Raw genomic sequence first — 26,740 nt, forward strand, 5'->3', positions numbered from 1 at the left:
GTCTTTTCTCCGTCATCTTTGTTGTAGCGGTGTAGCGTGCAAGGACGGGAGTGGAAGAAGTGTCAAAAGATGGAGCTAACTGTTTTAATGACATTCAGACTTTACTTAAATCAATAACGGAGCAGCATCTCCTCATCTGGAAACAACAACACAGGAAATGTGTCCTGTGAAAAACCGTCCGACCGGAACTCTAATAACTAAATTTCCTTGGGTGAATAATGTAAACTCACTACACCAGTATGTTTTAGCGCTTTCATGGCGAGTTTACTGACAGATATGTAAGTTAGAACTTTACACTACTTTATATTAGAAATGGCAACAGCGGAGAATGAATGTCACATAACAAGAAGATTAAAAAAAAGAAGAAGCTTTTCGACTGTCACTATGGCACAGACTACAAAGGCAGACGCATGCAATTTTTCAGGATTTATGCAGATCCCAAATACAGATCAGCAGGTACCAGAAGGTAAGAAAAGTTGCTTTTGCATAATATTGCGAAACAAAACGCCATATAATATGTCTTACCTTATACATACACCGTAATAATACTCGTATGTTTATTGCGCCGACAATCCTTCAAGCAGTGCAGCTTCATAGCTTACCAAAGTGGTACTAAAATATTTTGATAGATTTTTGAGCGCCGTGTGTAATGTTCTATATTTTCAATGGAACATTTAAAATGTTGGTGTTGTTTACTTGAGACATATTGCCATCATAGTGCAGCCTACACGTATCTCTTATGTTTGACTGCCATCTACTGGTCACACTTATGTACCAAATAAATTAGCTTCGAGGTGGGTAAGCTCAACCAAACTTATTCCTTACATTAGGCGCACCGGGTTATTAGGCGCACTGTCGAGTTTTGAGGGAAAAAAATGGATTTTAAGTGCACCTTATAGTCTGGAAAATACGGTATATTTTTTTATTTATGAAACAAACATGTTTTTTTTTTAACATGTTAAAGGTGTTTAATAATAATACAAGCATGTTTAACACATATAGATTCCTTTCTTTCATGAAGACAATAATATAAGTTTGTGTATTACCTGATTCTGATGTCTAGCATTGATTGGCATCAGACAGGATTTACAGTATTTCAAATTTACATGGTGGAGGAGAAAAAGGTCCCTCTCTCTGTCCAATACCACATGGAAGTGGTTGGTTTTTGTCATCTTATTTGTCCAGCTTCCTTACTCGTTTTTATACACTTTACAAGAAATACATTGACAGCAAACTCTGTAGCTTGCTAGCTTTCTGAGACTCTTATTTTGTTTGTTGGGGCAGTGTGCTCGGTTGGTAGAGCGGTCATGCCAGCATCTTGAGGGTTCCAGGTTGGATCTCCGCTTCCGCCATCCTAGTCACTGCCAATCCTTGAGCAAGACAATTTACCCACCTGCTCCCAGTGCCACCCACACTGGTTTAAATGTAGCCTAGCTGTAGATAATGGGTTTCACTATGTAAAGCGCTTTGAATCTCTAGAGAACAGCGCTATATGAATATAATTCACTTCACTTCACTGTTAGCACAGGCAGGATGGAGCAGCACTTTCATTGTGAAGACAGGAACTGTGCAGTCGGTCTTCAGGATTTTGACAGCAGGTGCGGCGCGAGAGTCGGTTGAAATAAGAAGTGTTTCTCGTCTTCATGCCGATCGTTTTTTTCTTAATACTGAGCTGGCAGCAGCCAGGGTCATCTCACAAGATCCTCGGGTGCCGTGAATGTCAATCGAGTGACGAAAGTGACGTCATAGTGAAGATTGATGATCGCACATTTTGTAATTTTGTAATCGACTGACAAACCCTCCGCAATTGACCCGTAGCTCGTGATCAACCTAATGGGCACCCCTGCCCTAGAGCATGGGTGTCCAAACTACGGGCCGCCCGCCGCCAGCCTCTTCAATTTGGCCCCCGAGACGTCATGAGTTCAACAAAGCATAGATTTCAGATGAAATTCAATTAAATTAAATACGAATGCAGCTGGGATAGGCACCTGCAACCCGGAGAGGGACAAGTGGTAGAAAATAGATGGATGTGAGTAAATTAGATCAATGACCCTTGAAAAAAGTTTTAAATTATAGCTCTGCATTTACTTAGATGACAAAATTCAAACTACCTTCCCTAGTCATGGTGCAAAAAAAAAAGAAGCAACTAACATCAATCAATCAATGTTTATTTATATAGCCCTAAATCACAAGTGTCTCAAAGGGTTGCACAAGCCACAACGACATCCTCGGTTCAGATCCCACATCAGGGCAAGGAAAAACTCAACCCAGTGGGATGACAATGAGAAACCTTGGAGAGGACCGCAGACCCCCCTCTAGGGGAACCGGTGCAATGGACGTCGAGTGGATCTAGCATAATATTCTGAAAGTCCAGTCCATAGTGGATCTAACATAATAGTGAGAGTCCAGTCCATAGTGGGGCCAGCAGGAGACCATCCCGAGCGGAGACAGATCAGCAGCGCAGAGATGTCCCCAACTGATGCACAGGCGAGCGGTCCACCCCGGGTCCCGACTCTGGACAGCCAGCACTTCATCCGTGGCCACCGAACCTCCACGAGAGAGAGGGGGGCACAGCAGGAAAGAAAAGAAACGGCAGATCAACTGGTCTAAAGGAGGGTCTATTTTAAAGGCTAGAGTATACAAACGAGTTTTAAGATGGGACTTAAATGCTTCTACTGAGGTAGCATCTCTAACTGTTACCGGGAGGGCATTCCAGCATAAAGGTCAACACACATGGTGGCGCAGAACACAACCTGCTCACTCAACATTGTAGATATTATAAAAAAAAACCTCCAAACACCATGAAAAAATGTAAAATTACACCCATTTAAATAGTGCATTATGGGAAAAATGTAAAACACTCTCTCTCGTATCCATGTTTGGCGCATTTTAGCTGCTTGATATTTTTGAATTATTACAAAACTTTAAGAAAGTCGCCACTGAAGTAAAGAAGTCAGGATTCAAACTTTCACATACTCTTAATATCCATCCATCCATACATTTTCTACCGCTTGTCCCTCTCGGCCAATTATATTAATTATATATCCATCATATTAATATAATATGTATATATATTTGGCCCCCGCCAAACATTTTTTAGCCCAATGCGGCGCCTCCAAGGCAAAAATTTGGACACCCCATCCCTAGAATCTTATATCCTCCCTGCACCTGACACACTAACCGCTGCCAACAATTCAAGGCTATGATGAGACTTTACATAGACATTTCACTGTAAACTTTACCTCCTCCGCCTCTCCCCTCCCTTGAAGGTGACCCTTTCTCTCTCTCTGTGTGTGTGTGTGTGTGTGTGTGTGTGTGTGTGTGTGTGTGTGTGTGTGTGTGTGTGTGTGTGTGTGTGTGTGTGTGTGTGTGTGTGTGTGTGTGTGTGTGTGTGTGTGTGTGTGTGTGTGTGTGTGTGTGTGTGTGTGTGTGTGTGTGTGTGTGTGTGTGTGTGTGTGTGTGTGTGTGTGTGTGTGTGTGTGTGTGTGTGTGTGTGTGCATTGTAATAAAGAGTCAGGATCCTAATGAGAATAGATGGCAGAGTGTCCCTGGCCTCTGCCCGCTACAGAGTACACTTAGAAGGAGAGATATTGGAAATCGACACCTTAGGTACATTAATCCCATGGTCCATTTAGCTGCAGATCCAAACAGCAGCGGAGGCACCTGCTTCTCAATCTAAGTGAAGAAATACTGTTTTTTTTGTAGAGCGTTTGATGGATACTGTTTTTGTGACATTCATTTGGTATTTACAGGCTGTCAGTTAAACCTGTATGCCATTTTTTAGTCATTTAAGTCAATGTTTCAATTCACATTTTTATGTTTTTGTCCCGCTCTTTAGTAAATGGAGTGTCGTGGGGAAACGAGGCGACCAGACAGAAGAGTCACACTTTTAATTGCCGAATGCTCGTCAAGTTTGGCCACGGCCATGGAGCCATGGAGGAAGGGCCAGGAGGGCCACGCTACGAGACCATGCAGTGTTTTGCCCTCACGCAACCTAAAGCCATGATTGAGGAGGGGGAAGGTATGGTACAATCACTACTGTTAGCATGGTATTTCCAAAAAAAAAAAAAAAAAAGGTTTATAGTCGTCACTTGCTGATGTTTTTAAGTATAGTCGTTCCTCGTTTATCGCGGTCAGGTGGGACCAGACATGGCTACGCTGAACAGATTTTTGCAAAGTAGGATTATTATAATAACAACCGTATCAATCAAACTTTATTTATATAGCACTTTTCATACACAGGCAAGTGGCAGCACAACATAGTCACCTTTACACTCATTTCAGCCAATATGGTAGCCCTGAGTTTATGTTGTAGATGACAGTACTATTTACTTTGGATGTGGACTTTACTATAGCTCACACTTCCATTCTGTTACTTTGGGTGGCGATTAGTTTCAGAATCGATTCAAACTGATTCTGGTAATATACAGTATTATTTTGTATGATGTAGTAAAAGCCTTAGAGTCTTTAAAACAAATGTATTTAAAAAGAAAACTTATCGATTTAGAATCAGAATAGATAATATTCACTATTCTTATCTGATCACAATTACATCAAAGCTGTGTTATCGATATCATAGATGAAGTGCATCAAAAGAGTTAATCTCCACTTTGGCCGGATATTTACTGATAGTTTATAGCGGTCTTGTTAGCCTGAAGTGCTGCGCTGACTCCGATGGTACTTCCAGCTGTTGTCGTTGGACATCGCTCGCATTAGAGGTGCGCCAAAGTGGAGATGTGTTATTGATGAGGCAGGAGTTGAAGATGAAATCCATCAAAAAGTTGTTTGCCGAAAGTTAACTTGAGATTATCACGGGGAAGATACACTACATCAGCGCCAAAATTAGCCGCATGTTGATGTTAGCAGTGTTTATAATCAGTAATTCCTACATCACCGGAACTCCATTCATCTTATTAATATTGATGAACAAGGGTTTACAGTGACTGTATTTGTTTACCGCAAAATGACTTTAATTAAAAATGAAATTTCAAGCGTTAAATACCATGTTTAAAAAAAGAATGCCATTACAGTAACCAGAACCAGAAACATGATTTATGACATCATTCAGAGCAACCACTGCAGGTAACCTGTGTTGAATACTATATTAAATATACCGTAAGTTATAACTTTCACCACTATTGAATGTTTTAGTAATACTTTAATGACGACATAAAATTAGAATGTCATTAGTAGATCGAGTAAATACCTCCACCAAGGCTGACTTGTTAACAAAATTGACACAAACCACTTAAAGTGTATTTGTGTTCCTTTGCCTGTTAGATATCATATTTCCTGGTTGATAGAAGATGATAAAAAGAAGGGGGTGGCAATACGTTTCTGGGGGGTGTACGTGTCCTGCATGCAATTGCATATCTTTTAAACTTTAATATAACCTAATACTGCAACAAATATAGTATATTACATTCCAAACACTCCTCTACAAAGCATGGTGAAATATTTGTGTTTGATTGTAGTCCTGCAAATACTGTTTGTCCTTCTATTTACAGTTTCAATATGCTGATATTATATCTGTGAAAATGTTTTACCAATGAAATGAGTGTTGGTGACTTTTGTCAAAGTTCTGTGCAAAAGTAAGACATGGCCCTCTCTTGACTTTACAGATCTGCAGTCATGTATGATATGTGTGGCTCGTCGAGTTACAGCCATGGAGAGAACAGAGAGTTTCAACACCAGGCATGAGCTCTCAGGTGAAGACCAACGCAACAGACTCACAAGTCCAAATCCTTTAAGGGGAACTGCACTTCTTTTGGAATTGTGCCTATCGTTCACAATCATTATGAGAGACAAGAAGATAAAAGATTTTGCATTATAATTTCTAATTATCTGCTCATTCTAGGTGGCAAGCAATGCAGCTAATGGGAGCAATCCATTCTGCTTCTAAATCACTTCAAAATGCATCAAAAAATCGCCTGTATAAAACCCTTGTGTAATAACCAAACTGTAGAGACATTATCGTAAGAGCAAACACTGAAGAATGTTTTTTCGAGTGTAGTACCACATCATTTTAGCCGTAAGCTAGCTACTGTGTCAACAGCTGAATGGCGTTTGAGGCTGTAATGCACATCACAATGCGATAGAACACCAATCTGTACTGACTGAAAATCATGAGCAATCATATTACAGTATCTATAAAGTATTAGCCCACATTTCATGTTTTGTTTGTACACAGCTCGCTCATCAGCCTATGTAGTAGTAATAACAAGCATGACGTGTTGCATATTTCATGATTAATATTATAGTGACTCACTCCATGGACAGTTGTCTGTTTGGTCAAGCTGGCCGGGGAAGTTTTTCAAGTTGACTTTGGGTAAGCACTCAATATATGTCCGCATAGTTTGGCTCCAAGTTCCACATTGACACCGTCAAGTCATACTGACCTCACTCTTTCGGCTTCCGTCTGCTCCAACGTTTCACCCTCTTTTTTTTGTGCACGCTTCTATAACCAGCAGTTCATCCTCCATACATCGAGGTTCAAAAAGATAAGGTTGTGAATCCTCATTTGTCCAAAAAGGATATCTTTGTTGTCTGTTACGAAGTCTGCCATGATTAAAACACACAAGCGTTTGTTTCCAGAAGTAAGAACACACATTTGAAGTCGGAAGTGCGCTGCTAGGGAAATGGAAATAAATGCGCTGAGGAAAGAAGTTTCAGTATTTCTTAAAATGACCAAAATACGGTAAATATTGTAGATATTACATATTGTTATGAACGTGTCTGTTACTACATTATATATATATTTGCAGCGTGTATATAAAACGTTGATGGAGGGTTTTGAAGTTGTTTTAGAGGGCTTTGAAGGCTACAACGGTGACTCCCATTAGCCGCATCTTGCAAGCGTTTATCATCTTTAGAATCCTAAAAAAAAAAAAGACGTGTGTTCTTGTCGTTCAAAATGATTGTGAACAATAGGCAAAATTCCCCAAAAAGTACAGCTCCCCTTTAAGTCGGTCTTATTTCTCTCATTTGTCCCACTTAACCCTTCCTCAACTTGTCCTCCCTCAATTAGGTAAACTCATCCAGATTGACCAGAACTCTCTGCGAGCATCGATGCGTCCAGGCTGGGAGGATTTATTGAGGCGTTGCATTCAGATGTTCCTTCAGCACAGTGACGGGCAACCCTGGTCGCACAAACGCCACTATCATGAAGGTATGTTACACTGCCACAGTCAACTGTCTTTTCTCTGCTCTGATCGGGCTCCTCATTTTAAGTGTAATGATGTACCATCGGATCATTGTACCACAGTGTCAACGTGCCTTTTTCTTTTGTGCAGCCTTTTTGCAGGGTCATGCAGAGACGCCACTTTATCGCTTCTCTTTGTCCGATGGCACGCCGGTCACAGCGCAGACAAAGAGCAAACTGTACCGTCACCCAATGAGCAACGAGCCGCAAGGCTTCATCTCCACTCACCTCCTTCAGAGGTCAGAAAAATAAATTTTGCAAATACTGTAGCGTATATGCCATTTACCATCATAAGAAGGAAAAGAACACCTAGCACATATCATGTCGGACATCTCAGGCATGCAGAGGAGCTGAAGGATTTTTTTTTTTTTCACACCACAAATTCAAACAGAAAGAAGACTCAACACAGCAAAATATATTACTCTCAAAGTTTGATATGGTGCTGTTCCATACAACACCATATCATCGCCTGTTTTTTTCCACCAGACTCAATCACGTTGTTTTTTTCCCCAAATTATCACGTAATTACAAACTTACATAGTGAATCTTTATGAAAGTCTCCGAAAAGAAAGGAATGAAAATAGATCATTAAAAAAATAAAAATAACAAAATATTGACCCAGTGATGTCTAATGGTGGATAGTGCCTGCCCCATTCTGTGACGTGGGAGCACAATCCACCATTCACCGCACGTCAGGTGGGGGCCAGCTAAGCTACACGCATAACTTTTTTGAAAAGAAAGGGGTAAAAAAATAAGGATTTCTTTATAACGCAATCTCAGGAATAACGCTATCTGTATTTTGTGGACTCCAAAGACTGCGCTGTATCAAACTTTGAGTGTATTAGATAATTTTTTCTTGAGTCCTATCTATTATTTTTTCACTTCTACATTTTACAAAACATGTCACCTGTTCAATTACAAGTTATTGCTTTTTTTCTGATTGATTTTGTTTCCCTCGAACCAGGGAACCAAATGGCTACCGCTCAGCTCAGGGTGGGAACATGATGCCCAACACCATGAGGCAGCAAACCATGGGAGGCCCCAACCCGAATGCCCAAATCAACATGAACGCCAGTGGGGGGATGGGCGGAATGAACAGGGCCTTCGGTATGAATGAGCAAGGCCACATGGGTCAGATGGGTGGCTGCTCCACATATGGAGGAGGTGGCGGTGGAGGGAGTGGAGGCATGGGCAACCGCATGATGCAGATGAGTCATGTGGGACATATGAATCAAATGAGTCCCATGAACAACCCGGGCCAAGGCATGCAGCAGCACCCACAACAGCCCCCCTTTCAGAGCAGTGGTGGCTTTGGGCTGAGTGGCTTGAACAGCCCTTCAGGAAGCCCCCGGATGGGCGGTCCCCAATCAGGACTCCTAATGTCACCCCGAAATAGAGGTAGTCCAAAGATGGGCGCCAATCAGTTTTCTCCAGGAGGTGAGTCTGTCAGTATAGCACAGGGGCTCTCACTGGTCACTCATACGGAAAAAAAAAACAATTATTCAAAGACATACAATTTGTGTTGTTATTATTAGTTAGTATCAACATTTCAACTTTTTTTGACATTATGCCCTTTTACTCCTTTTATCCATTTGTTGCTGTTTTTTTTTTTTCGTTGATTTAATTTCTACAATCTACAAAAACGAGCTACAGTTCGCAAATGGCCCCCGAGCCGCACTATGGGCCCCCTAATCTGGACCCTCAGAAGTACTGCATGAATAAGCACTTCTCTAGTGAGAGTTAATGATTTCATTATTTGGGTGATGTTTGGTGGGCTAAATTAAAACTATTGAGCGCACCTGGTCCATCATCAGTAACCATTGTTAATTTGTTTGCTAGATTGTGTTGTGGTTGTCTTTCAGGCATACACTCTCCCATGAGTGGCATTTGCAGTGCTGCAGGAGGCAGTGGGAACACGACAACCTACTCCAGCAGCTCCCTAAACGCCTTACAAGCCATCAGTGAAGGAGTAGGGAACTCCATCCCCTCCACTCTGATGTCTCATTCGCCGGCCCATAAACCTGACAGCTCTCCTAGTGTCCACTCTTCCTCTTCCTGCCAGCCAAACCAAATGGCCAAACCAGCCCAGGACGGCTCCAAAAGCCCGGCAGGGGGCTTAGGGCATGGACTTGGTGACCATCACCACCTCATGCACCATCATCACAATCATCAGCATCCTCAGGCTGAGAGCTCTGGGGACAGACCTGACAGCCAGGCAGCTACAGCACCTAAAGAATCTGTAGAGGGGGGCAGTGAGACAGGTGGGGCAACATCAGAGTCCACTAGAAGGTTACCAGACAGTAAAGGTCATAAGAAGTTGCTCCAGTTGCTCACCTCACCAACTGAGGAGCTCACAGTAGGCGGCAGTGGACCAACAGGGCCCCCTATTCCACCTCCATCAACCAACAGCAGTACTCCAGTGACTTCAGAAAGTAAGGACCCAATTGGGGGGATGACCAGCTCCTTATCCACAGGTGTGTCCTCTTCTTCCTCAGCCAGTGCCAATTTAAGCCAGACAAGTGGGCTCGCGGGTGTGTCCACATCAGCTAGCTACACAGGCTCACTGCAAGAAAAGCATAAAATCCTTCACAAGCTTCTCCAGAATGGAAATACTCCTGATGAGGTGGCAAAGATCACAGCAGAGGCTACAGGAAAGGTGGCACTAGGGAGCCAAGAGGGCAGTGAAGTAGGTACTGGAGGTCCCGGTACCGGGAATGGGCCCGGCTTAATCACTGAACCCAAGCAGGAGCAGCTTAGCCCCAAGAAGGAGAAGACACACGCTCTCCTCCACTATCTGCTCAACAAGGATGATTCCAAAGAGCCATTGGATGTCAAGCCCAAGCTGGAGGAGTTAGAGGGCAAGGGACCCTCTGGGACTGCTGGCGGTCCTCCACGGGGAGGCCCTGGATCTGGACCTGGCCATGCACCTGAACATCATGAGAGTAACATCAAGTCAGAGCCACCTGATGATGTCAGTTCAGTTCTTGTATACCACATCTAACTACTTGGATCTCTAAATAATAACTAACACAATGTTATCTTTGGACCAGTTGCACAACCTTGAGTCTATCCTGGGAGATCTGAGGGGTTCAAGCTCTGATTTATACCCAGATCAGGCCGGAAGTGCTGGGCCAAATGACATGGGCAACAAACCACAGGGGTGCCTTGATGACAATCTGCAGGGTAAGACATCTATTCATCAGTCATAACACCACAGCTTTACTTTCAAGTTCCTCCACGACATTCATGCCTGGACTGGAATGAAGCCCATTGTTCCAATTATCCGGTCAACACTTTTTCTGTTTATTTAGCGAGTCCAGGTATGGGTCCAGGGTCTCGAGGGCCCTTCCAAAGGACCTTGTCTGTAGAGGGAAAGCCTCCAGTTGGGCTTGGAGGAGCTGGAAGACGCCCCATGCTAGTGAAGCAGGAGAATATGATTGGTAGCCCAGATGGCTACTCAGGAAACATGGGTATGTGTTTGACACTTGTTACTTCATGTGTATTGTTTGCATTACAAATTCTACATTTCTTTTTGTACTCTATAAGGCTAAACTAAATATTATGTCACACCTAATGACTGATGTGTGCACCTTTTCATCACAATCAGGGCCAATGAATAGGGGCATGGTTACCCAGAGGTCTCCCATGGGGGGATCTGGAGACTGGGGCATACCCCGCTCCAGCACCAGTCCAGTGGGTTCAACTGGCCACCCTTCCATGATACGTCCCAACATGGAGTACAGCGGCAGCAAGGGAATGATAGCGGGCCCCATGGTGAGCCGCTCCAACAGTATTCCAGGATCCAGGTCTATGCTTCAGCAGCAACTGATGGATATGGGTATGATGCAATATTTTATGCTTGTCAATTGCATGAAAGCAATTCTGGAAGTGTTAAAATAACTTGTCTTGTGGCGAAGGTGGCTCCACTGACATGATAGGTGTGAACACCTTCAGCCAGCAAGGTCAGCCCAACCAGGCTCCTTCATGGCCAGACACTCTGGTTGGTATGGAGGGCAACAGGTGAGCACAGCCCACCTTTGGATATGTTCCTACGAAACAGATTGTTCCATCATGAATGTTTATGATATGTCTGTTTACTGTAGACGGCAATTTGCCAACACCCTGGATGAACTTCTGGTGCCACCCACTACCAGTGAGGGTCAAAATGACGAGCGGGCACTGTTGGACCAGTTGGATTCCCTTTTGAACAACACAGATGGCATCGCACTTGAGGAGATAGACAGAGCTCTAGGCATCCCAGACCTTGTTAGCCAGGTAGAATAGATGAAACAATCTGAGGGCAGACAGATCTTTCTAGTGCAGGGGTCGGCAACCCAAAATGTTGAAAGAGCCATATTGGACCAAAAATACAAAAAACAAATCTGTTTGGAGACGCAAAAAACTTGAAACGCCTTATATAAGTGTTATACTGAAGACAACACATGATGTAAGCGTCTATATTAGCTATATTAGCCTACCATCAAAATTACTTTAAAAGTCTTATATAAGTGTTATAATGAAGACAACACAAGATGTAAGTGTCTATATTAGCCTACTATCAAAATGACTATTTGTCGCAGGCTGACGCAAATCTTTGTTGACAGAAATGTAATATTTATTCTACACTATTTTACAAAATTGGAAAACATTAGTAAAATGGAGCCTTCTCAGAGGGTGTGATAACTCCCGGAAGTTACTGGCGCTTAGAAAGGCCAAAGTTATAGATGTTTGTTTCCAAGTTAATGGAAACAGCAGGCTGTCTTCTTCTAATTGATTTTTTACAATCTTTGCAAGCCGTGTAACATTTGCTGTGGTCTATAACAACATGGCACACAAACAACTGTCAGAAATTCAGATCAAGGGTGATGGTTCAAATGCAGAGAATAATTTCGCCCCACCAAATGTGTGTGTGACAATCATTGGTACTTTAACTTTTTAACTGAAACTATTACATACAGATAATGTGTTATGAGACATGCAAATATACATTAAATACACAGAGGACATAAGTAAACTTAATTTAGAGCTCAAATATACCTACAAACAAGGCATAATGATGCTAGCCTAAGTAGCATGTTAGCATCGATTAACTTGCAGTCATGCACTGAACAAATATGCCTGATTAGCATGCCAACAAGTTAATAACGTCAACAAAGCGCACTATTGTGCATTCAGGCACAGCACAAAAAGTTTGGTGGACAAAATGAGACAAAGGAGGAATGACATAAAACACGTCTTACTGTGGCAGCGTCGGAGAAAGTTGTACGTTAACAAACTACGGTGAGTTCAAGGACTGCCGTAATTGGTAGGACAAAACGGCACTCGCCAAATACTCTCATCAGCATGTTTAATATAAACAGTGGGATTTCTAACAATTAGAAAGGTTTGTGTCATGTTTGTCCTCCTCCAGGAACCATATTAAATAAGGATGTCCGATAATGGCTTTTTGCCGATATCCGATATTCCGATATTGTCCAACTCTTAATTATCGATACCGATATCAACCGATACCGATATCAACGAATACCGATATCAACCGATACCGCTATATATACAGTCGTAGAATTAACACATTATTATGCCTAATTTGGACAACCAGGTATGGTGAAGATAAGGTCCTTTTTTTAAAAATTTATAAAATAAAATAAGATTAATTAATTAAAAACATTTTCTTGAATAAAAAAGAAAGTAAAACAATATAAAAACAGTTACATAGAAACTAGTCATTAATTAAAATTAGTAAAATTAACTGTTAAAGGTTAGTACTATTAGTAGACCAGCAGCACGCACAATCTTGTGTGCTTACGGACTGTATCCCTTGCAGACTGTATTGATATATATTGATATATAATGTAGGAACCAGAATATTAATAACAGAAAGAAACAACCTTTTTGTGTGAATGAGTGTAAATGGGGGAGGGAGGTTTTTTGGGTTGGTGTACTAATTGTAAGTGTATCTTGTACTTTTTATGTTGATTTAATTTTTAAAAAAATTTAAAAAACGATACCGTTAATAAAAAAAACGATACCGATAATTTCCAATATTACATTTTAAAGCATTTATCGGACATCTCTAATATTAAAACAAAAAAATATTTTTTCCCCATCTTTTTCCATTTTCATACATTTTTGAAAAAGCTCCAGGGAGCCACTAGGTCCTCGCTAAAGAGCCACATGTGGCTCTAGAGCCGCGGGTTGCCGACCCCCGCTCTAGTGTAATAACAGTGTGACTCATATTTGTGATGAAAATGTAGTATTTAAGCTGTTATTGTGATGAAGTGAGATAAATTGCTTTTTACAAACTAGAACAGTGAGAGAAAAAAAGTTTGTTAACATCTTTGCTGCCTGTTACAGACACAGGGACCAGACCAGCAGCTGGAACCTTTTACTGGACAGGAACCATCGATGGTGCCGGACCAGAAGCCTCTTTATGGACAAGGCTATCCTGGACCCCCTACCATGCCCATGCAGACTGGCTACGGAGGAAATCCAATGCAGGGACAAAGCCAGCAGGGAGGATTTGGGCCCATGCTGTCTCAAATGGGCCAAAGCAGCAGCTTCCCTGGCATGGGTGGAATGGGGGCCATGGGGCACCCTCGTGCAAACATGATGAGGCCCAGGATGATGAGTACTAACAAGCCCATGAGGCTCCAGCTGCAACAGAGGCTGCAGGGACAGCAGGTATGACAAGAAATAAGATGCAAAATAGAATAATTTTAAATTCTATGGAAAGTAAATATGGCTGGGTTGCAACCATGTGATCTAGAGGCAGTCCGCCTAACTTCTCGGATTTTACTCGGGAGGCAAATACGTTCATCGTTTAGTTACCATCGGCTGCATTGATGTCAGAATATTATAAAGGTTTTAAACCAAATATACAAGCAGATACTCTCAAAAAGTATCTGAGAGTGATGGAGTTGAAACTGGACAGGACAGATTAAAAAACAACGCCACTACCACACAAGTCCATTCCATGTCAAAGTTTCAAGAACTTTTCCTTCAAGAGGACTATCTTGGGAACTCTGCAATAACTTTTTCCCTAGTGGAACAAATTCCAAAGACGAAAAACGTGCATGTATGTGACAGTTTCCCTCTGTATTTATTTGACTTCCTTCAACAAATATGCTTGCTGCCCTCCAAGGGCTTGGGGATGACAACCGTAACTGTACTTGAGGTTACCGTATTTTCCGGCCTATAAGGCGCACTTAAAGTCTTTTTTTTCCCTCAAAACTCGACAGTGGGCCTTTTAACCCGGTGCGCCTAATGTACGGAATTATTCTGGTTTTGCTTACCGAACTCGAAGCTATTTTATTTGGTACATGGTGTAATGATAAGTGTGGCCAGTTGATGGCAGTCAAACATAAGAGAAACGTGTAGACTGCAATATAATGGCAGTCACACACAAGAGGTATGTGTAGACTGCAATATGACTCAAGTAAACAACACCAACATTTTCTTTGTTCCATTGAAAATATATAACATTACACATGGCGCTCAAAAATCTATCAAAAGTTTTAGTTCGACTTTGGAAAACTATGAAGCCACACCGCTTGATGAATTGTACTGTCCTTCAACATACAAGTATTATTATGGTGTGTGTATAAGGTCAGACATATTATCTGGTGTTTTGTTTCACAATATTATACAAAAGCAACTTTTCTTACCTTCTGGTACCTGCTGATCTGTATTTGGGATCTGCATAAGTCCTGAAAAATTGCGCGCATCCGATAAGCTTCTTCTTTTTCTCTATCTTCTTGTTATGGGACATTCATCCTCCGCTGTTGCCATTTCTAATATAAAGTAGTGTAAAGTTCTAACTTATATCTGCCACTTATAAACATACCGGTGTAGTGAGTTTACATTATTTACCCAAGGAACTTTAGTTATTACAGTTCCGGTCGGACATTTTTTCACGGGACACATTTCCGGCGGATGAGAAGATGCTGCTCCGTTATTGATTTAAGTAAAGTCTGAATGTCATTAAAACAGTTAGCTCCATCTTTTGACACTTCTTCCACCACTACAACGAAGATGACGGGGAAAAGACGCTGTCGAAGGTGAGCCACGAAATAAGACCGCCCACAAAACAGCGCATCCAGAAGCGACTGTCAGAAAGCGGCTTGAAGATGATCTGTAAAACATAATCTATGCAACATGTTGACCAAAGAACCACCATTACATGTTATGTAGACCACAAGGAAGTGTTTTCAATTTGGAGAAAAAAAAAATCTGACTCCTTTAATCCGGTGCGCCTTATATATGAAAAAATATCAAAAATAGACCATTCATTGGCAGTGCGCTTTATAACCCGGTGTGCCGTACGGTACATGCAACCCGGCGATTTGATATAATGCATTTTATATTTTAGCATCTTTAAAAAAAAAATTATATAAACCTAAAATGTTGCTTTTTCTTTCTTTGTTCAGTTCATGAACCAAACACGCCAGGCCATGGGCATAAAGATGGAGAACCCTGGAGGCAATCCCGTCATGCGGCCCGCCATGCAACAAGGCATGGCTGGACAGGTAGATACCATTTTTACGAATGGTAAGGAAATATTAGTGTGCAACTCACAGTTTGTGTTTTTTGTTCCCAGCAGGGTTTCCTGAATGCCCAGATGATGGCTCAGCGCAGCAGGGAGATGGTGACCATGCAGATGAGGAGGCAGCGCATGATGATGCTGATGCAGCAACAGCAGCAACAGGCGGCCGCAGGTGGATTCAGCCCGCCGCCAAACGTCACAGCTCCTGGTGGCATGGACAATCCTGTGGGGGTGCCCAACATGGGTCAGCCTGGTCCACAGCAGTTCGGCTACGGAGGGAATTATAGTGAGTTTAAACAATGCTTCTCTATGGTGGCGAGTCTCTCAACTGTAAGGATTTGTATTTGATTGTTTCCTGTATGCTGTTTTACAGGCATGGGCCAACATGGAGACCCCTCGTTTGGCCCCTCCGGCAACAGTCCTCCTAACTCCATGATTCCAGGCCGCCTGGGTCCGCAAAACCCTATGATGCAACAGCACCCGCAGGGTGGTCCTATGTACCAGGGTGCGGACATGAAGGGCTGGTCACAGGGAGGCATGGGACGCAGCAGGTTTGTAAATGTTGTCTGATGTTATCAAAGTACCAACATTTCACTTTGTTGTGCTCCCACATCAGTTCGTACCCTCAGCAGCAGTTTGGCCAACAAGTGACGCCAGGGCAGCAGCAATTCGGGCATCAAGGAAACCCGGGCCAATACGGGGGCATGATGATGAATGGCGGCATAGCCCCCGGCGGAGGAGGTGGTCACATGGCGCAGATGGGGGGGCAGATGGGCATGAATCCGATAGTGATGGGACGCATGATGGGACCCGATCAGGTAGGTGGACAATTTACAAAAGCCAAACTGGAGTCTTGACTAAGATCCTGTTGACTTTTTTTCCTTGCAATGCAGAAATATTGCTGAACTCCACGGCGGCCGGATTCACTCGCCTCAATGAACGCTGCAGGAGGGCATACGTTGGTGTGCGTGACACCCGCCACACGGGGGCGCACTTTTCCTTTTGATGATGCCTTGGCAGTCTAGCCACTTAAGAAGTGTCAGACGCAGTGCTAATGAAACTGAAAAAGTGAGAGACACACTCACATCTTTGCAGTTAGATAGTCCTCTTCTAACAGGTGTGTGGGTACAGTAGTCGGGCCATACAGTGTCTCTGGGCTCAAGGTGCTCTCAGACTCGCGTGTTCGTGTGTGTGTGTGAGTGTGAAGCCTCCTTTGTGGAATGTACTACGAAACTGCATTGGAAATGTGCATTTCTTCTCATTCTTCGATGTCTCTCATGTTTCCTCTGCGTCTCGCTTCCGGGGGTGGTGCCGACAGTAAAGATGGTTGTAAGCGAGCCACTGGATTGTGACACTCAGATGAATGTCAGTAAGCAGCAACACAGTGTTTTGTTGGTCAAGGCTTGGCAGGCTAGCGTACAACTGAATTACTCCTTGACTGATTGCACTTTAAGAGAGGCCAACATGGAAAGGATTGTGGCTAAAGAGGCCTTTACTCACGAATGAACCCATAGCAGCAGATATTAACACTTTATTTTCACGTTTTCTCCAACACGTGTGGAGAAGTGGGGGGGATTATGGGAAATGGGTCCGAGGTCTTTAAAGTGGGAACCAGTGGAAAAGTAGCAAGCACAGATTTTATCCAACACTCTTGTCGTCAGTGATTTATTATAAGACTACAAATTGATGGGGAAAAAGATAATTTTGAAAACTAAACTGACGTATATTTATACAGATTCAAGAGGCGATTGCTTTATCAATCCGTAGGAAATATTTTAAATCAGAAAGTTGAAGATATTTTGGTTACCTTACAAACAAATGTTTGAAAGAACAGAAGTAGAAAACTGGCCAAGTTGATGTGTGTATAATCTCACACTGTAAAATAAGTCAATTTCCAGCAATAATCCTTCCTCCTGGTTCTCATCTGTGTTGATGCATCATTTCTTTAAAGCGGCGGTACTGCAGTATTAGACACTGTGTCTTCTTTGGAGACTTTTTCTTTTATTGTTGATAGAAATTGTAAATAGGCTTCAAATGTACTATATATAAATATATATATGCTTTTGTAGGTCACATACTTTTTTTGCACAGATTGCAAGGCTTGATATTTAATAAGTGTAATTTTTCTTATACCATCATAGGTCATCTTTTATTTTCTTTGGAGAAAAAAGGGCCTGCTTTTTTCCTTTTCTTTTAAAAAGCAGTGTTTGTATAATTATTTCATACTGCGACTTCTCTCCTTTAAAAAAAAAAAAAGCACTTTTTAATTTTCCAATAACTTCTCTTTGTTTCATGGTCTTTGTTATAGAGGTGCAAGTGAACAAACACGTTCATTTTAGAGTAATTACTTAGAGGGGAAATGTATCCCAAAATATTCAATACATGATTATTTAAGGCTTCACTTTACACTCAGATGTCTCATTAATATTTTCTTGATGAAATTCCATTATTTCATGCCAATCTCACCTGGGGTTTACACTGTACTCTTTGGTATTAGCCTCCAAAAGTTTTTATCCTGTGGCTAACTTTTTAGATTAAAACGATTGATTAAAAACCCTCTGGAAGCTACACGAGTCTGGTAAATATCATGTTAGTCTCTTTTAATGTGTAACTTGTTTAAATCTTTTTATTGAGTTCCCGTGAAGCTTCTATCTACCTATGAAGACATGCTCAATCCAAAGAGTTTTATTTGGTTATGTCGTTCTGCACTGCTTAGAGACACTTCCTGTGCTAGATCGTACTCATGTGAGCTTTTACTGTTGCACCTATGATATTCCTTGAAAATGATTGCATATGTTGTAGCCGCTCCCATAGAAGATGGAGTAGAGAGTACGAGTCTGGTTCTGCTGAGCTACTTTATATCAGATTTGTCTTTCTTTCTGGATTTCTGTTCTCTTCCGGCCAGAATTGTAGTGCAGTTCCTTCACAAGAGATTGCTAGGACTTTCTCAATCAAAGTTTTTCCCCAGTCCAAATAAAAAATATTCAAACAATGCTTTGCTCTGAAAAACGAGAAACTCCTGTCCGATAGTTCATGGTTGGAGCAGCAAAAAGAGAAATGACAGGATGTAAAATACTGTTCTTTTCTTACCTTTTTCTTGATGTTAATATTGTTGTAAATACAAATTTATATTTAAACTGCTTGTCTCTGCTGTCTTTTTCACCTGGAAAGTTGGTCAGAATGTCTGTTGTGCAGCAATCCAATATAGGTCAATACATCTATCTGAACAAAACATCTTAGCAATTAGTGTGGATCTATCAATTGACATCGTTAAAAGTTAATTAATATTGTTTTCACAATAGACCAAGGGCCAGTAAAAAACAAGATGTGGGCCCAAAATGGCCACACGGCTACACTTTTGACACCCGTGGTGTGGCTGCTGAGCAAGTAAGCTTTGCTGTCACATTCGAGTGCAAGCAGAAGATGCATTCAACATGTGGCCGAGCAGGTACGATGTTTAAGCAGACTGTAGAGGGCGCTAAAGGCAGTGCCATCACGCCCAAATGTCGGGTGTCTCCCGGGAAAAGTGGGAGGATTGGCAACTATGACGCTGTTGAACGCCATTCATGCTGTTGAACGCCATTCATGTAAATCTCGCGGGCCGCACCAACTTAAACTGTCATATTAAAGTGCGGGCCGGGGCGCGTGTCTAAGACGTCTTTGCGGACACAGGCTAAACTGTAGGGGATCTCGGAGCAGCAGTGGGCCCCAGAGGCGAAGCGTGCAGGCCCACCAGTGTGTGGACACGCCCTGGCATCTGCCAACCACTGCCCCATGTATGGGTTAAATAGATATAAGACCTCAACGGTGGAAGTGGCGGAGGATGACACTGCATGTCACAACGGCACTGAAGGCGGATGAAGGCTGCAACAGAGGGTGGTCTCCAGTCGTCATGGATCCATGCCACTGGATCAAGGCCCCTCTCTGCCAAGGACCGTGTGGTGGCTGCAGGCGCATCAGTCTCCCCACGCTAAAAGACGTCACGCACAGGCGTCCTCCCGAATGGGAACCCATCCATTCTGAGGACAGTCATACTCGACCACGAGTGACTGCCGATGATGAAGAGTCTGTGAAGGTTCCACAACCATCTCTGCAGCAAACCACTAATCTGGCCTGTGTGGTAGAGTGACCAGACGGAAGCCATTTCTTGGTAAAAAGTTTGCCAAAATGCACCTGAAAGACTCTCAGACCATGAGAAACTAAATCATCTGGTGTGATGAAGAAAAGATTGAATTCATGCTGTGGGGATGGTTTTCAGCAGCAGTAACTAAGAGACTAGTCAGAATAGAGGGAAATATGAATACAGCAATGTACAGAGACATCCTGAATGAAAATGAACGCTTCTCATTCCACCTGATGGAGCTTTAGAGGTGCTGCAAAGAAGAATGGGTGAAGCTGCCCAAAGGTAAGTGTGCCAAGATTGTGGCATCGTATTCACAAAGACTTGAGGCTGTAATTTCTGCCAAAAGTGCATCAACAAAGGCTGTGAATACTTATGTACATGTGTTGTTGTTTTTTAATACATTTGCAGAATTAAAAAGGTTTTCCATTGTCATGGGGTATTGTGTGTAGAATTTTAAGGATAACAATTAATCACCATTATCTTGTAGGATAAAACGAGATAACAGACATGACACAAAACTATAGTCATCTCAAATAGCAACGTTATGGTTTCTAAGAAACACTACAAAAAATCACCAAGCTGGCACAAGGTATTACAAAAACGTTGAGAACTTGTTGAACTAGGTTCTGACGTTGAGCAACTCAAACCTAACGTTGAAACAACATGCTTTTTGACTACATTTAATCAATGTTGGGTTGTGACGTTGATTTGACCTTTGCAATTTGGCCAATTCCCAACCAATATTCCACAACACAAATACAACGTTGAAACATGCTTTTTGACAACGATTATTCACTGTCAGGTTGTGATGTTGATTTGAACTTTGAAATTTGGTAATTTCCCAAACAACAACATGGATGGACATCAACGTTGTCTCGATTTACAAATACAACTATTTTGCAACACTGTTTCAAAGTCAGTTTTAAAGAACATGTATAATCAACGTTGTAGTCTTGTGCCTGCTGGGCAAGAATATCAATTGTGGTAGTAGAGTGAAAAAATATGGAATCACTCATTTATAAGGACACAATTATTGAATCACCCTGTAAATAACCATTTCCAAAGCTAACACTTGCATCAAATTAAATCCTTGGAGAACTGTTGCACCAGGTGGATTGACATGAATCATGGCTCCAGCACAAGAGATATATCGATTGGAACAAAGAAAATAATCATCAAACTTCTTCAAGAAGGTAAATCATCACACGATATTGCAAAATGTGTTGATTGTTGTCAGTCATCTGTATCTAAAATCTGAACCAAGTAAAATCAACACAGGAAGGTTGTAAAAGGCAAGCATACGAGTAGACCAAGGAAAACAATAAGTGTCAACACAGAAAAAGCATTTCGTCTTGAAAACTAAATGCACAGCAAAACTGGAGTCACCGTCTGTGACTGAACTGTAAGAAACTGCAAAAGGAAATACGATTTAAATACAGAAAAGTCAACAAAAGATGTCATTAACGCCTAAACAAGCAAAAAACAACAGGTACCAATGGGCTAAAGAAAAGTAATTGTGGACTATGGATAAATGAGTGAAAGTCATATTCAGTGATGAATTGTGAATCTGCATCTGCATTGGGCAAAGTGATGATGCTGGAACTTTTGTTTGATGCCGTTCCAATGAGATTTATGAACACAACTGCCTGAAGAAAATAGTCATTGATGATATGGGGCTGTGTATCATGTAATGGCACTAGGGAGATGGCTGTTATCACATCTTCAATAACTGCACAAGTTGACGTTGATATTTTAGACACTTTTCTTATTCCATCAATCAAAATTATGTTTGGGGATGATGACTAAATTTTGAAGATGATAATACATCTTGTCAAAGAGCAAAAACTGTAAAAACTTTCCTTCAAGAAAGATTAATTAAGGCCTGCAATGTTTTAAACTTTTATTTCTGCAGGAAAGGTCCCATTGAGATTAAAAATCTATTTTTCCAGGGAGTCCTGCACGTTCATACACCAGTGTCGGCGCTACTCGGGGCAAGGTGGGGGAAATGTCTAGCCCAGGACACAATAGCCGTGATTAGGATGGCGAAATCTGGAATTGAATAAAAAGGTCTGTGACAAGACTCCAACCTCAAACAATCAGAGAAAGTTGGAGTGACTGTTTGTCACTCGGTAAGTCCATGCCTCAGAGACTGCGAGCTGTTATACAAACCCCGTTTCTATATGAGTTGGGAAATTGTGTTGGATGTAAATATAAACGGAATACAATTATTTGCAAATCATTTTCAACCCATATTCAATTGAATGCACTACAAAGACAAGATATTGGATGTTCAAACTCATAAACTTTATTTTTTTTGTGCAAATAATAATTAACTTAGAATTTCATGGCTGCAACACGTGCCAAAGTAGTTGGTAAAGGGCATGTTCACCACCGTGTTACATGGCCTTTCCTTTTAACAACACTCAGTAAACGTTTGGGAACTGAGGAGACACATTTTTGAAGCTTCTCAGGTGGAATTCTTTCCCATTCTTGCTTAAGTTGTTCAACAGTCTCCCTTCTCATATTTTAGCCTTCACACATTTTCAATGGGAGACAGGTGTGGACTACAGGCAGGCCAGTCTAGTACCCGCACTCATTTACTATGAAGCCACGTTGATGTAACACGTGGCTTGGCATTGTCTTGCTGAAATAAGCAGGGGCGTCCATGGTAACGTTGCTTGGATGGCAACATATGTTGCTCCAAAACCTGTATGTACCTTTCAGCATTAATGGTGCCTTCACAGATGTGTAAGTTACCCATGTCTTGGGCACTAATACACCCCCATACCATCACAGATGCTGGCTTTTCAACTTTGCGCCTATAACAATCCGGATGGTTCTTTTCCTCTTTGGTCCGGAGGACACGACGTCCACAGTTTCCAAAAACAATTTGAAATGTGGACTCGTCAGACCACAGAACACTTTTCCACTTTGTATCAGTCCATCTTAGATGAGCTCAGGCCCAGCGAAGCCGACGGTGTTTCTGGGTGTTGTTGATAAACGGTTTTCGCCTTGCATAGGAGAGTTTTAACTTGCACTTACAGATGTAGCGACCAACTGTAGTTACTGACAGTGGGTTTCTGAAGTGTTCCTGAGCCCATGTGGTGATATCCTTTACACACTGATGTCGCTTGTTGATGCAGTACAGCCTGAGGGATCGAAGGTCACGGGCTTAGCTGCTTACGTGCAGTGATTTCTCCAGATTCTCTGAACCCTTTGATGATATTACGGACCGTAGATGTTGAAATCCCTAAATTCCTTGCAATAGCTGGTTGAGAAAGGTTTTTCTTAAACTGTTCAACAATTTGCTCACGCATTTGTTGACAAAGTGGTGACCCTCGCCCCATCCTTGTTTGTGAATGACTGAGCATTTCATGGAATCTACTTTTATACCCAATCATGGCACCCACCTGTTCCCAATTTGCCTGTTCACCTGTGGGATGTTCCAAATAAGTGTTTGATGAGCGTTCCTCAACTTTATCAGTATTTATTGCCACCTTTCCCAACTTCTTTGTCACGTGTTGCTGGCATCAAATTCTAAAGTTAATGATTATTTGCAAAAAAATATATGTTTATCAGTTTGAACATCAAATATGTTGTCTTTGTAGCATATTCAACTGAATATGGGTTGAAAATGATTTGCAAATCATTGTATTCCATTTGTATTTACATCTAACACAATTTCCCAACTCATATGGAAACGGGGTTTGTAAAAGCCAGAGGTGGTGCAACAAAGTACAAGTGCTGTGTTTGTTTTTGTTTTTCATGATGGTTTAATAGACAATTTATTATTTGTTAATTTCAATATAAATACTTCAGTTGTATACGTTAAATAACTACGTAATGCATTTAAAAATAAGAAATAAAATCAACAACAAATTCTCATAATTATTGGAATACAGAACAAGGAGAACATGCAGAACATGACTAGCTTTTTGATAGTCATAATTCCAAGGGTTTGTGAATGCAACTTCACTCACAGCAATTGTCATTGGTGCATTATGAGAACATGCTGTCACTGTGTTGCTGTGGCTACTGGTTGGCTCTGTGGCGCCATTGGTGTTAGAAGGGATGCTGATTTGGTGTGTTAAGGTCGGCTAGGGATGCAGCTTTTGATTATTTTGGTAATCGAATACTCAATCGATTAGTTTGTTTGATTAATCAAGGAGTCGGATAAAAAAACATTGCCTTAATGTATATTTAAGGAAAATAGTAAAAAAAATTATAATTATTTTTCTGTATGCCTTAACATTCATTTTTTCTAATAAATGCATATCATCAACATTGAATTTACACTTTTAACATGTGTGCTTCAAAGAAAATTAAAACAATTAAAATATCCGCTCTTCACTGCATATGACAGCATTGCGGAAACTATGTCCCAGGCACTCCATGCGCTCCGGATTTCATCAATTGTTATTAGTTACACTCATTAAATAACTAATTGAAGCAACAGAATTTGAATCAATTTTTTTTTTCTTATCAAATTAATTGTTGCAGTCCATGTCGGCAATAAAGTAGAAAGAGTGTCAGACTCTGTATGCTTCTGTTGGGACGCTACATTTCCTACTTACATAATATCACTGCCAAGCACTTGTTTCAAGTTACTGGCCCTGCATACATTTAGCACCAAAATAAAGCACCAATAGCTGGATAGTTAGCTTTCTTTTTGGTGTGGTTGAAGTACCAGCAGAGTGGAAAAACAAGTTGACTTTATGTGCTTAATTTGTGTTTCATTGTATCCATTAAACCAAATCAATATTCCACTCCGAACGTCTTTGGTCATTTCCGTAGATTGACGTCACTGGAGTAACACTTCTGCACTCTGACCATGTTATAAGATCAGTCATACTGGAAATACGCACAAAATTAGAGAGAGATGTGTTGTCTATCGTTCACAATCCCAAGACATGAACACATATGTGTTTCTTATTTTTTTATACATTCAAAGTCGTAAATAAATAAATGAATAAATAAGCCCGCTAACAATATATCCAATGGAGGCTCTCTATTTCACCCACAAAATCCTCTAAATAACCATCCAAAACCCACCTGAATATTAACCAAATATTTGCGATGTTGTTATTATAAGCGCTAAGGCGGACAGACTATTTTTTAGAGTCGGATTGATAAGACACCTTAGTAGCCCTCTGCTGCTTTACTGTGAGCTGGCCTTGATGTCCTGCTGCTTACACATCATCGCGTCTCGACTCGTCAAAGTTATTCTAGTTTATAAACCATGCCTCTCATCTGGATATTAGAACGACTTAGCCATAAATCTAGAAGTTGTTTATCTGTGACATTCAGTTTATACCCGAAGATGGAGACAAACACGCACAACCCAAGATGGTGTCTGCAGCGAGACTTTTCCTTGTTAACCCTTTGTGCGCATCATAATTAATTCTTCATCTAAAAGAGAAGATATGGACATCCTATCCATCGTATCGCAGTGAGAGCAGACATTGTACAGTAGGATATTGTTTTATTGTGTTTGTAGTTAGTATTTCTTGTTTAGGACTTAGCAATACTGCTACAGTCTTTCACTAAAGCTAGATCTGTTTAGCAGAGCTTCTAAAACTTGTAGCTCATCCTCCTTATATTCAGGAGCAACAATTTAAGTTTATGCATCATCATTTTTTCCAAAGTAATCATTGCTGGTTCTCACAAAGTCTGCATGATTTGCATTGTTGTTGATGATGAAGGGATCTGTGGTTCCTACCTCTACTTCACGCGATGACAAGTCTGGCTAGTTCATTATCTCTCAAAATGGCTTGGGAATCTCAGCGAGATTGATACTACTTTGATTATATCTATTTACTTGCAAACTTTGGAAGTATTTCTATGTCAAACATCAGATGTATATGATAATATCTTCCATATAGAGGGAACTTGTTGTTCCACTCTACTGGTATTTTAATACCGTTTATGTTGGTGCTATTATGGAATCGTTTTTCGGTGGCCATTCCTAACCCTTTCTGTTGCCCAAGTCCAGCTGCATGAGATTTGCCCCAGCTGCCCCATGATCGTATGAAGAACAAGTTGTATACAAAAAAAATGGATTAATGAATCAAACATTGCGAATTGGTAAATGGAGACAAAAGACATTTTTCTGTCATCCATATTTTGCTCAATATCAACTCTGCTTCCTGTGAATCAATCCTTTAAAGTTAAAAGACAACGTAAAACAATACAGTGGTGGCTCACCATCGGTCAGTTCAAATGGTCTAAATAGAAATATAAAGGCACTAGGACTGATGTTTCAAAATCTTTTGGCCATGAAAAGTTTTAAGTGCGAGAAAGAGACGGTTAATCTAATCAGAGTATTAATGTAATGAGATGATGCCAGGATACTGAGAGTCTGTGTGAAGTGGGAAGTAAAGTTTTGTGTGAAAGGAGCGTGAGTGTGAAGAACATCTGTCAGGCCAAATCTTTAGAAGAAACCAGCTGAGAAAGTTCTGCCTCTCAGACTGGCAGCTCAGCCGTCTGCAGCTTGGCTTTCATCTGTTTGTTTCCTGCATCTGCTCACCCCCAACATGGCCTATTGTCATGAATAAGCCCTCTTTATTTCCTACTGGTAATGACTTGGCGCCCACATGAGAAGATCTCACATTGGACTGTGGGCCACTGCTAGTCAGCCCACTATCTACTTCTTGGTTTGTAATTCAGAATGAAATACTCAAATTGTAATATACTAAAAGGTGCATTTTGTTTAGGCTTTGTGTCCTTTGAAGTTAAGACTGAATATTTTATGCAGGTTTTTCATACCTTAGCCTTAGAGCACAGGTGTCAAACTCAAGGCCCGGGCGCCATATCTGGCCCGCCACACCATTTAAAACGGCCTGCAAAATCCTGGAAATATGTGTCAATAAAATAC

The 26,740-nt window shown here is 41.3% G+C and overlaps 1 protein-coding gene across 6 annotated transcripts in view; it reads left to right on the plus strand.

Annotated features, from left to right (window-relative positions):
- The window catches only part of LOC133653993 (nuclear receptor coactivator 3-like), a 153,090-nt gene extending 134,204 nt beyond the window's left edge, over nucleotides 1-18,886 (plus strand). For 5 of the 6 annotated variants that reach the window (XM_062053898.1, XM_062053901.1, XM_062053900.1 and 2 more), the window contains 17 exons: nucleotides 3,839-4,021; nucleotides 5,622-5,708; nucleotides 7,028-7,168; nucleotides 7,293-7,440; nucleotides 8,166-8,638; nucleotides 9,064-10,172; nucleotides 10,252-10,384; nucleotides 10,513-10,671; nucleotides 10,809-11,039; nucleotides 11,119-11,221; nucleotides 11,305-11,476; nucleotides 13,556-13,882; nucleotides 15,628-15,726; nucleotides 15,798-16,029; nucleotides 16,117-16,294; nucleotides 16,360-16,561; nucleotides 16,637-18,886. In XM_062053898.1, the coding sequence (XP_061909882.1) occupies nucleotides 3,839-4,021; nucleotides 5,622-5,708; nucleotides 7,028-7,168; nucleotides 7,293-7,440; nucleotides 8,166-8,638; nucleotides 9,064-10,172; nucleotides 10,252-10,384; nucleotides 10,513-10,671; nucleotides 10,809-11,039; nucleotides 11,119-11,221; nucleotides 11,305-11,476; nucleotides 13,556-13,882; nucleotides 15,628-15,726; nucleotides 15,798-16,029; nucleotides 16,117-16,294; nucleotides 16,360-16,561; nucleotides 16,637-16,648 (3,989 nt within the window). In that variant the 3' untranslated portion in view covers nucleotides 16,649-18,886. The remainder of the gene's footprint in view (nucleotides 1-3,838; nucleotides 4,022-5,621; nucleotides 5,709-7,027; nucleotides 7,169-7,292; nucleotides 7,441-8,165; nucleotides 8,639-9,063; nucleotides 10,173-10,251; nucleotides 10,385-10,512; nucleotides 10,672-10,808; nucleotides 11,040-11,118; nucleotides 11,222-11,304; nucleotides 11,477-13,555; nucleotides 13,883-15,627; nucleotides 15,727-15,797; nucleotides 16,030-16,116; nucleotides 16,295-16,359; nucleotides 16,562-16,636) is intronic. The other variant, XM_062053903.1, reaches the window with a different exon arrangement.
- Nucleotides 18,887-26,740: the final 7,854 nt, after the last annotated feature.

This window comes from Entelurus aequoreus, linkage group LG07 (genome assembly GCF_033978785.1).
Source record: "Entelurus aequoreus isolate RoL-2023_Sb linkage group LG07, RoL_Eaeq_v1.1, whole genome shotgun sequence".
NCBI classification, from domain to species: domain Eukaryota; kingdom Metazoa; phylum Chordata; class Actinopteri; order Syngnathiformes; family Syngnathidae; genus Entelurus; species Entelurus aequoreus.